Source organism: Cetorhinus maximus, chromosome 12, assembly GCF_964194155.1.
Source record: "Cetorhinus maximus chromosome 12, sCetMax3.hap1.1, whole genome shotgun sequence".
Classification (NCBI taxonomy): Eukaryota; Metazoa; Chordata; class Chondrichthyes; order Lamniformes; family Cetorhinidae; genus Cetorhinus; species Cetorhinus maximus.
This window is the reverse complement of record NC_135890.1, coordinates 13,350,026-13,362,752: the sequence shown is the minus strand read 5'-3', so window position 1 is coordinate 13,362,752 and position 12,727 is coordinate 13,350,026. Positions and strand designations below refer to the sequence as shown.

At 40.5% G+C, this 12,727-nt stretch overlaps 1 protein-coding gene across 4 annotated transcripts in view; it reads right to left on the bottom strand.

The window, feature by feature from the left end:
• The window catches only part of mkln1 (muskelin 1, intracellular mediator containing kelch motifs), a 153,336-nt gene that overhangs the window by 73,564 nt on the left and 67,045 nt on the right, over positions 1 to 12,727 (bottom strand). For all 4 annotated transcript variants that reach the window (XM_078553040.1, XM_078553041.1, XM_078553043.1 and 1 more), the window contains 2 exons: positions 10,760 to 10,825; positions 532 to 644 (listed from right to left, as the gene is read on the bottom strand). In XM_078553040.1, coding sequence (XP_078409166.1) covers positions 532 to 644; positions 10,760 to 10,825 — 179 coding nt within the window. The remainder of the gene's footprint in view (positions 1 to 531; positions 645 to 10,759; positions 10,826 to 12,727) is intronic.

The window sequence follows — 12,727 nt, the reverse complement described above, 5'->3', positions numbered from 1 at the left end:
TGCTGCTCAAATGGCAACATGGACCCCAGGGCCTATGGGCATTTCTAACTGGGCTCACATGGAGCATGAACACTGGCGGGGTCTGTTTCTGTGCTGTAAATGTTTTTTACCCAGATATTCATACAGCACAGAGATATATAGTCTAGAAGGTAAATAGCTTTTTCTAAACTGAACGAAACACATTTAAACTGAGGAGGAATTAAAACACAGGTCGGGAAGGCTGGAACTGCCGAGAATGCCTGAGTTTTTCGGGAGAGCACCATTGACAATCAGCCCATGTTGACAGGACTGCTAAAGCACAATGGGCCAAATATAAATTGCAGGTCTGGCCCTATTAATGAGTTACAACGAACACCTTCAGAGCGGCCCCAAAATACCTACCACCCACCAACCCTCGCCCACCTCACTAAATAACTTCATCATACTGTTCCTGAGTTTGGGAACCTCTGCATTACACCCCTTCAATTTCCAGATGAACGTTTATTCCACGTAACTGCTACCCCAGCATCATTTCGTAAACAAAATACTTGCCTCTTTCTCAGTATCTCTAGATATACAGGTCCATTGGTTTTCTTTAACACTGTACGCCCAGAAGTCTGCCAGATCCTGTGTTCCATCCCAACCACCAAATAAATATACTGTTTCTGCAAAGAAAAGAAAAGTTGTTATTCGGAGATTTTCCACTGGAATTTTTCAATTAAATTTTAGCAATCTAGTCTCAACATTGATAACCAGTGTCGTCCTGGGGCGTTATCTGAATGGCAAACTTGTAGATCGACAGTTTACTCATTCCAGGGTTTGAAGGCTCATTTTACAGTGATAGCATCGAGTTTGTTAATTACAAGATACTATTTTCTACAATCACTTTCCAACACCTGGCTAACCATAGTCCTTTGCAGGAGGTGAGGCAAGAAACGGGTACAGTTTCTCATGCAAGGTCTTAAGCGAACAAAAAGGCAATGCAAAGTTAAACACAACAGTACATGCTTAAGGATCGTTGCAGTGCTACAGTATTGCCTTCGTAAGGTATTGAAATGGACTTTGCTATGCAATCCAAAAAAATGCAACTTTCAATCCTTAAACCTGTTTCATCTACAGGGGCAGGGACCAAGTTCAGAAGTGAAACTGCATTTCTTCACTCAATATCAGTTCCATAGTTGGAGGGGAGGGGGCCTAAATGGCTAGCTGATTCCATACAAAGCAGAAGCCACACAAGCAAAGGCAGCTGTTATAAATACCTAGTTTATGGTTCAGAGTAATATTTTAGAAGTAATTCTTCATTCTGGGAAGATTACAGTTTAACTGAAAATGGGATAAGTGCAATCTGAACACTATTACGCTTAAAAGACTGGGGCCTACGTTGACTTAAGGGGTTAACAACTAGAAAGACAAGGTCATGAAATAGCAGGCTGCCTTACTTAGCTGGAGAATTAGAGATGAAGCACCTACACTGCTTGTAAAGAAGCAGCCCCGAGTTGTTTTATTTTAGCAATTAAAGCTACAATTAATTTAAAAGCATTTGGTGAGCTCTGGAAGGCTAGTCGTCATGGAGATTGGGGGTAGAGTTTAAGCAAGTTCCAGGGATTCAATTTATTTGTGCGTTTGCTGTGGGGGTGAGTGTTCTGCAGCAGGGGACAAGGCCATACCGAAATGTTGGCAGGCTCCAGGCAGCAAAAGTGTTGCCGTTAGCTGGTTCTGTGTAGTTGCATTCAGGGGAGGTCCCAGAAGTCGTTTGATAACTCTGTGCAGTTACCGCTCAGGAGAAGTCCTGGGGGTCTGAGAAGGTGGCAGGTCACTGGCTCCCTGCTGGAAAGCACCAGAGCTCAGAAGAAGCCCTGGGAGCCATTTATAGGTTGGTGTAGCTGGGAGATTGGTGAAATCCAGAGACAGTGCCAGCCCACTGGAGCTAGCCAGCTACTGCGTCAGTAACTGGAGGTTGGAGTGCAGGCTCAGAAATCTAGGGGAACGGAGTCTCGGAAGATAAGACTGAAACCACAGGAGTTGTGCAGTCATTGAGACAGTCCTCGTTGGAGTGGCTTTTAGGGAATTCAGAGGCTTGACCTTTAAAAGTTTGGAGGTCCCTCATGAGGGAGATAAAGTTTCAACGGGATTGGTTGACTCGGCGTTTACTGATACCTGGGTGGGTTGCTGAGAAATCCATGCAATCTGTCTTGGTCACACTTGTTTTTATTGTACAGTAAGATGTGTTCATCCACAGTTTGCCTGTTAATTCACATGTACCTCAAATTAACCCTGAATGTTAGCATATAAGATAGATATTGTAAATTATTTTGTCTGTTTGACCTTGTACAGTAAAGTTTATTTTTGTTTGTTCAAGACACGTGGAATCTTGTGGTTTTATCCTCTTAGCCAGTGTCTTGAATCTTAAACTTTGTCTACTTTAAAAACATTATCAGTCTATAATCGGATCTTACCAAAAGCTTGATGGTATGGTATAGAATCATAGCACAGCTAAAATGTAACATTCATGGGTACAGAATCTTCCCCATGAAAAACTTGAACTTTTTCACAAATGTTATTAAAACAAAAAAGTATCTGCCCAAAATGATGTTGGATTCATGTAAAGTGAAGCTCCATTCCTTTGAAGGTACAAATTATCAATTTAGAATTAATGTCCGGATATGGACTAACCAGCTGAAAGAGATAAAACTGAACCAAATATAAACACTTTTGCAAAGCATCTACAAATAATTGTAAATTGTTTTAACTCTACAAGAGTTACAAATAATTGTACCATTGCACAAAATGCAGCATAAGGGGATTAAAACAAGTTTAGCATTATACAACATTGGGACCTATAGAAAGATAACAGGTCCTCACGTTCCTTGACTTCAACTCTGCATGTCTGTAGGTTATTTCAGAAAGGAGGAGGGTCACAAAAAAGCTTGAAAGATTTTTATGAACAATGGCTAAAGCCAATTTATTTGATCCTTTCCACGTGATGTTTTTCTTTTCCCCAGTAAGCAAACCAAAAGGAGAGGGGGCGGGAGAGCCAGGGGATTGGGCTGGGGAGAAACAGAAACACTTGGATATCATTGTATTTTTAAATAAGGTTATGATAGTTCATTAACTCCAATTACCCTTCAATAATAGACTCGTTGTGTTTCAATTTAGAGAGAGCCTTCTATGTTCATAAATTCTCTCAGTTCACAGAAACCATAACATCACAACAGTCTTATTGAACACAAATCTGGCACAACCCTCACTTCCTTTTGCAGGGCTGAGCCAAACGCAAAGGGCAGCAGACAAGGCTTTTTTTTTCCTGTGCAAGCTGAGCATCAATTCAATTTGGGATCACCTGCAACTGTTTCTTGTAAAACTACACTATTCTGTCCATTTCCTCCATGTTATTCTTGGAACAGTGCTCAGTTCTTTTGAACAGAGCAGTTGCAGCACCTTTTTTCCCCAACTATCCATTTTCTCCCCTTCCTGTGGTGAAAACATCAAGTCATCCTGGCATACTTCATGTAGCACATGACTGCTGCTGATGTCCATGATGTGTGTCAGTGAGAATGACTGATACTGCAACTTGAAGAAATAGCTATTCATTCAACTAAACCTCCGAGCATGCCTCGAGTTCCACTACTCTCAAATTGCAACTTTCCCGAAAACTTGGTACCAGTAGCAGTCAGTCCCACTGACACATCATGTGCTATTACTCCTGGTGTCTCATTACACCCAATTTGAAATTCTTGTCTCATTTATAAGTCCTTGCCCCTCCTCAGTTTTGCAATCTTCTGCAACCTAATGTGAATTTCACCCTCTCTTTGACCAATCATCGATGGTAAAGCCTTATCCATGTTCTCTGGAACTTCCTTAAACCTCTTCACTTTGCTTTTGTTCTATCTTCTAAAAAGACATTTTTTCCAACCTATTTCTTTCAGCTTGTTGTAGGGTGGCCGGGTTGCACTATTAATGATAGAGTTGGTCAGCAGACACTTCATGGGTGGTTAAGTTTACTTACAATATACTCAGCAGCAACCACACGTGTGCTTTCAACTCTAACTCTACCTCTATGCTAACTGACCTAGCCCACGCTATTCTCTTATTGGTTACTACAGATCATGTGATCTTCCCAACAAGCATTATTCTTCAAGGTACATTACACACTAAATAAAAGCATAATTACTATATCCTCCCCCTTTAACTCGGCTGTACATATTATATTTACAAGTACATATTTTTCAAGACAACATAATATTTACGCAAGTTAGGGAATTTACAAGTTCAGTCTTTCAGGTCGTTTCCTGGTACGTGTGGAACGTCGCAGCTCCACAACTTCAGATTCTGTGTGTAAGGAACATATCTTTTTATTCCTGCTGGACTGTTGTAAAGAACATATCTTTTTATTTTCTGTGGGATTGTGGATTAAAATTACAAAGGCTGCAGTTTGAAAGGCAAGTCTACTGGAACAGGATGAGAGATGTATACAATGTTGCAGTCCTGGAACAGAGTGTGCCATGAAAGACAGGATAATGCCAGAAAGGAGTCCTGGACCATGGGAGCTGTTTGGCAACTACATTTTAATTGGCTCCTGACCAGGTGACCAGGTTTTGTGTGAGAGCAGTGCAACAGAATAGCACCTAACCTGAAAGGAACAAGACCTAAAACCTCTTTCTCCTGTGTGTGTACGATTCCAGTAATTCCATAATAATAGCTAGCTGGCTGTTTCTCCTCATATCTCTATAACCTGCTCGCTCTCTGAAAACCCCTGTCAAGAAACAAAGGGGAAAATCACTGCTAGAGAGAGATTGAAAGGCAAGTGCTCAACCAGTGAACTAAATACTGAATGTGCTGGACGATCACCTCGTGTCATCAACAAGAACTGAAAGGAATTTGGAAGACATTGATCAAAATCAACCCATCAAATCCTGTACTCTGGAATTGGTGCTGTTCAACTGTTTTATCCCACCCTTAAAATCCATGTTTTGAGTGTCTTGTATGTGTGTGTATCGGGATTTAAGAAGGGGGTAGAGTTTAAGTTATATTATTAGAAATTAGCAGTTCATATTTCTTTCATTTGCCACTGGTTAATGACAGTTTGTTCAATGAACAGTTATTTACTGATTAAGTTTACAAACCTAGTGCTCGTATTCTGGGGCAATCTGGTGGTTTGGTCAAATATTTTCATATGTGTCATGGCTCAGGGAACTGTGGGCTTGATATTACAGCGCACTATTCCCAGTGAGTCATGACATTTATCAGGAACCTCCTTTTCCGGAGTTGCCTGAACATCAGGTGCTTCGGTGGGCATTTACAGTTCTGTATCCTCAACTCTGACAGGAACATCAGACATGTCAGTCCTGGGTTGAGTATTCTCAGCAGGAAACGCAGACCCAGTCATGGTCACTGGTGGAACCAAATCTTGGTGAGTTGTCTCTCTTCCTTAAATGGTCCACATGTTTACGGATGATCCGGCCTTCCACCTCCATGTGGTAAGATAGAGGTCCAGTCACCACACTTATTTCACCCAGTAACCACTTCTGTCTTTCCCCAAAGTTCTTCACATAGACCGGCACTCCCACGGTAAATTTCCCCTCATGACAATGCCAGTTGTGTCTAGTTTTTTGGCTTCCCTAACTCCTTTCCACCTTCCCCTCTAGAGTCAGCATTATTAAGCTCAATCTCGTGCTGAGATGGTGCTTCAACAATAACTCCGCAGGTGTGACACCTGTTGTTGTGTGAGGGGTAGTCCTGTAATGAAAAAGAAAGCGTCATCAATTTCTTGTAAAGGCAAATGACTAAGGGCATCAGCGTTTGCGACTTGGTTGCCAGGCCTATGTACGAAAATGTATTCACATGCTACCATACATAATTCGTTGTATTCTTGCTGAGGCTATGGGTGGTATAACCTTGTCCTCACTAAACAATTCTAGCAATGGTTTGTGGTCTGATCCAATTGTAAAATGGCGGACGTGCATGTACTGGTGAAATTTCTTGACACCAAAATGACGTATAGGATCACTTCCCTCACTTAGAACGTGAACTTTTTTTTTAAATGCACCCCAGCTTGCAAGAAACATTTTAAGACTTCTTCTAATTTTGCCAAATGCTCTTTTTCAGTGAATCCTGTTACCAATACATCATCTAAATAGATCACAACCTCAAGCAGTCCCTGCAGTAAGCTTTCCATTCTTCTCTGAAAGATGGCACAAGTAGGGAGACACCAAAAGGCAATCATATATATTGGTACAACCCTTTGAGAGTATTAATTATGACAAATTCCCCGGAGGCATTATCCAACTCTAGTTGTTGATAAGCATGACTCATGTCAGGCTTTGTGTACATTATCCCTCCTGCCAGCTTGGCATGCAGCTCTTTGATTTTTGGAATGGGGTGCTCGTCTAGCTTAACTACTTTATTAACCGCCAGTTTGTAGTCCCCACAAATTTGGACACTTTGGTCGGATTTAAGGACGGGGACTAGAATGGGTGCTGCCCATTCTGAGAACTGAACAGGTTGTATAACATCCAGTTTCTCTAGTCTGTTCAGTTCAATGTTGGCTTTTTCTCGTAGGGAAAGTGGCATCAGCCTTGCCTTCATAAAGTGAGGGGTTGCTTTCAGATCCACATGAATCTTGGCCAGCATGGCCAGGATTTTCCCCAGTTCGTCTTTAAAGGCGGTGGCGTGCTAAGTAGCTTTGGTAGCCCACTTGCTCTCAACTGGAAAATTTCAGCCCATTCTAACTTAATCTCCTTCAACCAATTTTGCCCCAGGAGGCTTTGCTCTTCACCTGCTACTGCCAACAAGAGTAGCTTTGCTGATTGGCTTCATAACGGACAGTTACTCTGCTTATGCCTTTTACTTGAATGTCTTCACCCGTATATGTTTTTTAGCTTGGCGGCTGTTTCTTCTAAACTTAATTGATGTTCACCATTATTCAAATATCTGAAGGTATGTTCCCCAATTACTGTAGTAGAAGCTCCCGTATCCACTTCCATTCTAACAGGTTTGCCGTTTACTTTCACTGACAAATATTGGTTCTGTCTTTCCAACTTTCAGATTAAACGACAAGTAAATGTCTGAATTTGTTGTTTCAGGCTCTTCTACATTGTAGATTTCATTGGGCTTCTTCTGTTTACAAGCCTGCTTGAATCTTTCCTTGCATTGCCTCTTCATATGCCCATTTCTGTGATATTAGCATTTGGTTTTTTTAAACTGCCAATCACTAAAAGACTGATTGTTTCCACCTCTATTAAAATTATTAAATTTCACTACAAAGTTTTTTTTAAATTCTTCGGCAAGCAGGGGCTGTTTCCTGTTTCTCAGCAGAGTCTCGCCTTCTTGCCCCTCTATCAGCTGAGGTTTCCCACCTGATGTGGAGGGCGGTGCCATTTTGCACACCCTGTATTGCTTTTGAATCTCTTAGTGCACTTTCCATGGCCAGCACTTCCTCTAGCACCTTCTTGAAATCCAGATTCACTTCGGACAATAATCTTTTCTGAATAGTGTCCACTTTCACACCACACACCAAACGATCTCTGAGCATGTTGTTCAGAGTCGTACCGAACTCTCAATGTTCTGTCAACTGCTTCAAATTAGCTATGAAGCATGAAATTGTCTCATCCACGGCTCTATTTTACGAATTAAATCTGAACCTAAAACTTGCAAAAGCATCAATATTAGGCTGTGGTATGCATATATTAGAGAGCGTGGAAGATGGAAAGCAGTTAAAAGTAACTTCAAATGGTGTCATACCAAAGAAATTACAGGTACGGGTTGTAAAGCAAGAGACATAGGTAGCAGCTGAGTTAAAGCACAACTCCCACATTGGTCTCGGCCTAAAAATAACCAGCTGAATGCCAGTATGAAGAGACTTCAGCATGCATTGTAACGTTAGCTTTGCACCAAACTTGTTTTACCACAGTCTGCGTCAGACTCTGATAAAAGTGTTCTCTTAAGCTCTTGAGTCGACCTTATGAGTTGACACCCAAATTACTCTACCATTTTATTTTACACTGATCCTTAACAGTAAAAATTCTTGATTGCCACAATACGTGGAGATTATAAGATTTGTGAACATAAACAGCATCCGCTTTAAAATTGTTCCAACTCAAATTCCTCGGAAAACAATGTTCTGTACCATTCCACATCAGCTGCAACTGTAAATATCCAAGGAAAAGTCATTTTCAACTTGGCAAATACATTTTCTGTATTTTTTAAGCTTGCAAGCACAAAATGAAAGATTTATAACTTTTACTGTGATAAACATAATTCACAAAAAAGGTAATACAGAATTAAGTATGAAGATTTTAAAAATAGGCCTCTTCCTTTTCCAAAGCTTGACTATAGATTCAACTACTCAAGAATGAGGCATATGTGACAAAGTTGTTAATGAAGAGGTCTCTCTAATCTCATCACTGCTATTTGCTTATTAATGATGGTAAGTCTCCTGCTATTTGTCACTTGGCCAGTGATTTGATCTAGTTCAAATAGGTCTAAATGCTGGTTCACATGTCAGCTGTGGCTCAGTTCATAGCACCCTCGCCTTTGAATCAGAGGGTTGTGGGTTCATGTCCCACTCCCGGAAACCAAGAACTGTGATTGTACTCGAAAGAGTTGCAATCTGTGACTGTTGGTAACTCAAAAGAGTTTCCAATCGAAAGGACCACTTTGGAGCATCATTCCACACCACCAAAGTAGTTCATGACACCAAGCATGTATTCTTGAGCCCAAAACTAACCCATGAAAATAGCTTTTGAAAAAAAGACGGGGATTGAAGTCCCACGCTCTTAGTTTAAGCACATAATCTAGTTGATGTAGTACTGAGAGAGAGCTGCACTGTCACATGTGGATCTTCATAGAAAATCTTAAACAGACGACCTGACTCGATTGTTCTGGTGGACATTCAAGATCCCATGACATTTTGACAAAGAGCAAGGATGACTTCCTGTGTCCTGGCAAAGATAATTTGCCATGCCTTAACAATACGAGGTCACAGTGAACAAGGCAAACAGGATGCTGAGTTTTATTGCCAAATCAGATGAAACCCCAGGTCACACTGAAGTTTTACAGTGCCCTGGTATTGCCACACCTGGAGTATTGTGAATAATTCTATCAAAGTGAAATAAGAGGACCATCTGTGATTCCATGTAAGCATCTAAACAGCAAAGACAGGTTAAAGGTTTGGGTACGTTGTCCAATATACTAACAAAATACCTTTCACATTTAGCAGTTAAAATAACCCCAACCCTGAATGCAATTAGTTATTTTGAGCCACACACAAGGCAGGAACATTTGCTCCATGTGAAGGAATAAGATAATAACAGTAAACAGGTTTGGGAAAGGTTAAGTACCTTTTCATGCCAACATTATAGCCATCATCACTATTCTGCTCCATAAATGACATAAATCTTGTGTCACCCTTTATCTTCTCCATTACCTATATCCATCATGAACTTTACTGGTGATTTTCAGTTCAAATATAAACATCTTAAATTCATAAACTATGCTGTTAAGTTTCAGGAACAATGAGCGCCAAGCTTTAAAATTTGCAAAAAGAATGACAATAAAGGGATCAACGCAGATTGAAAACGTCAAATTTCCTTGCTAATACACAGGACAAACTAAGTTTTGGAAGAATATGATGTATCGATTCTATCATGCATCCGACTCATCCTTAAACTATAAGCACTTTACATGCCCTAGAAAATGGAGACTTTGCTCAGTATTCCCTGTACAGCAGCTAGCTATAAGCTTATATTCTTCAGTGTACAATTCTAAGAATCCAATCTTAGCTACATAATGCATTACAAATCAGCAAGCATTCTTTTACAAATTGCACGAGAAAATAAGCACATTAGTTAGTGTTTTCGATGTTTTTAGCTTTTGAACTAAAACTGTCCATGCCAGTGGCGGCCCTTACAATGCACAGCTGCTGACTGTGCAATCACTCCCCCATGCTGTAAGTGACGTCAATAAGGCACTGTTGCTATTGGCACAGTGTAGCTTGTTCTCGGCCTTTCCAAAGATCCCGTTAATACTCTAAATGGCCAGTAGGAGGACAGACACCCTTTGAAACAAAACTCATTTCTCTTATCCGATTAAAGCTCTTGCGTTATATACAGCATTTCATTTTGATAACCATTTCATCCTATCAATAAGACAGAAATCCATTCAGTTCTATCTATTTTGAACATTCATGTCCTAAATTTAGTAATTTTGGAGGGACAGAACAGGTATCATTCTGGATTATTGAGGAACCTTTTATTTTTACCTTAATGTATTTTGACTTCTCAACACGGTCAGCCATTCATCTTGGCAGCCAATTCAAAAGTACAGGTATCGTGGCACAGGAAAAATCATGACCATTTCAAATGAGACTACACAGTGAACTGCACAAGGCAATTTTAAACAATACACAGATTACATGCCACCTCCCTAATCCACCCCCTCCGCACCAAAAGTCCTTCAAGCTAAAATTATGTCCTGCTGTCATACATAACCTACAATTACAGGTACAAAATTGCTTTTCATTCTGCAAAGCACTCACATAGCAATTTCCAGTATAGATAATAGCTTAATCTTCAGTGTTGACATGGATTATCTCTCTTATGGAACAAACAACAGGATGTTATTAGCCCCTCGACAACACTTTCACAGAGTGAAGAGTTTATGAAAGTGGTTAAATTATGGTCCAGTCTTTTGTTTATCAGCTGCACACACTACTTTTTTTCCACTGCTTAGAAAGCAAGTTATTCTAACTCTACCACTCTGGTTCAATGTATAACATCCTTACCTGTTTGAACGTCAATTACCATCTGATGACCTCCCCTCATTCCAGGTCTATTGTCATCTCCATCACCTGGCCAAAAATGTAAAATTCTTTTAACTTGTCTGAAGCGACATCAAGATCACAGTGTCAGCATCAGAACAGAGAGGGAACATGAACAAAACAGCAGTATACGCAAAAGCAAGACATTTTCAACAAACAAATCAATCAAGCAACAGCACTCCTACAGTTGGTTTCTAAGTGACACAAGCAGGCACCTGGAGGCAGGGTGACTGCCTGCACTCTTGGCTAAAAAAAGTTAATACATTGTCCTACCACTTTAAGAACAAAATTGAATATTTGCAAAATTAAACATGCTATAATTGAATAAAAGCCCCAAATATCAATGAAAGATTTTCTTTCTTTCCCCCCCCCCACCCACACGAAACAAGTGTTTTTAGATTATGGAGTACAAATCACAAGTATTAATACCTAAGGAGAAAACTAATGAACAACGAATTAGCTGAACATCGAACTGGTTTGTCTCGAAGAATAGAAACCAAAACTCCATGCATATCCTTCTCAAATTTTGGGTTTTTCTTTAAAACTTCTCACCCAGGATGGCTTTGTACTTTAAATTACTCTCATGGGTTGATTGCTGCCCAATAACTTCAAGAATCTCTATCCTTGCCTTGAGGTCTAACTAAGTTTTCAGGAAGTCACCAGGCAAACAAGCAGCAGGCCTGTTTGGTTAAGTGGCTTTAGGTATTTGAGTTGTAGCGGGGCGGGGGGTCAGTGGCACAGTGATAATGTCACTGGACTGATAATGCAGAGGCCCAGGCAAGTTGCTCTGGGGACATGGGTTCAAATCTCACCTGGCAGCTGGTAGAATTTGAATTCAATGATTAAAAAATCTGGAATTGAAAGCTGGTCTCAGTAATGGTGACCATGAAACTATCATTGATTGCTGTAAAAACCTATTCGGCTCACTAATGCCCTTTAGGGACATTGTCCTTCCTTTGGGAAGGAAATCTGCGATCCTTACCCAGCCTGGCCTACATGTGATTCCAGACCCACAGAAATGTGGTGACTCTTAACTGCCCTCTGAAATGGCCTAGCAAACCACTCAGTTCAAAGGCAATTAGGGATGAGCAACAAATGCTGGCCTTGCCAGCGATGCCCCCATCCCACAAAAGAATGAAAAAAGGCATGGGGCTAACACACACTTCCATTAAGATTTTACTTCAGTCTTCGGGCATCACAAGATTTTATTCAAAGTTTAAAATATGAAATAAGTTTAATGTTAATAGTGAATATTCGGAGATATATTTTTTTTTAGCAGAAAGTCTTACCCAACTTCGCAATGCATAATAGATCATCACTGCCCCTCCGCCACCCCCCAAGAATCATCCTAACCTTTGAGGAATGGTTTTTAATTGTACCAGGTTTCCCCATTCTTGCTGGAATTTAAAACCATGAATCCAGTTCAAATGCTACTGGTTCCTTTATAGGTTAAGAATTGCTTTTCTCACCATTTCACAACTGCCTTCTGCTAACCAGAAAGGTTCTTTGCATTACACTGAGTGACCATTTTATGCTGCCTTTTGAAAATCTCCCATTCAAAAACAAACCACAAAATTCAAGTTGATTCAATCACTAAGTTTGCCATCCATGTATTGGGTTTCATCTCAAGCCTTTTACTAAGGAGATCACAGCACCAATCTCCTTGACAATCTATCAAGCAGCACACACTGGGCATAAAACCCTTGCAGTAGCTGTCTGCTAAACTCCCTACACTGGGAGTTATCCTCAACAAGGGGGCGTCACAAGCAAAGCTGAGAGAAATAGAATTCATTTTTGTCGTGGTACTCCTAACATTTACAGATTTTCCAGCAGAGCACTAAAGAACATGTCGGCGAGTACGAACAGTTCTTTAAAGTAAAACTGGGCTCCCTAAACTACAAAATATTAACACCAGAGGAAAAACAAAATCTG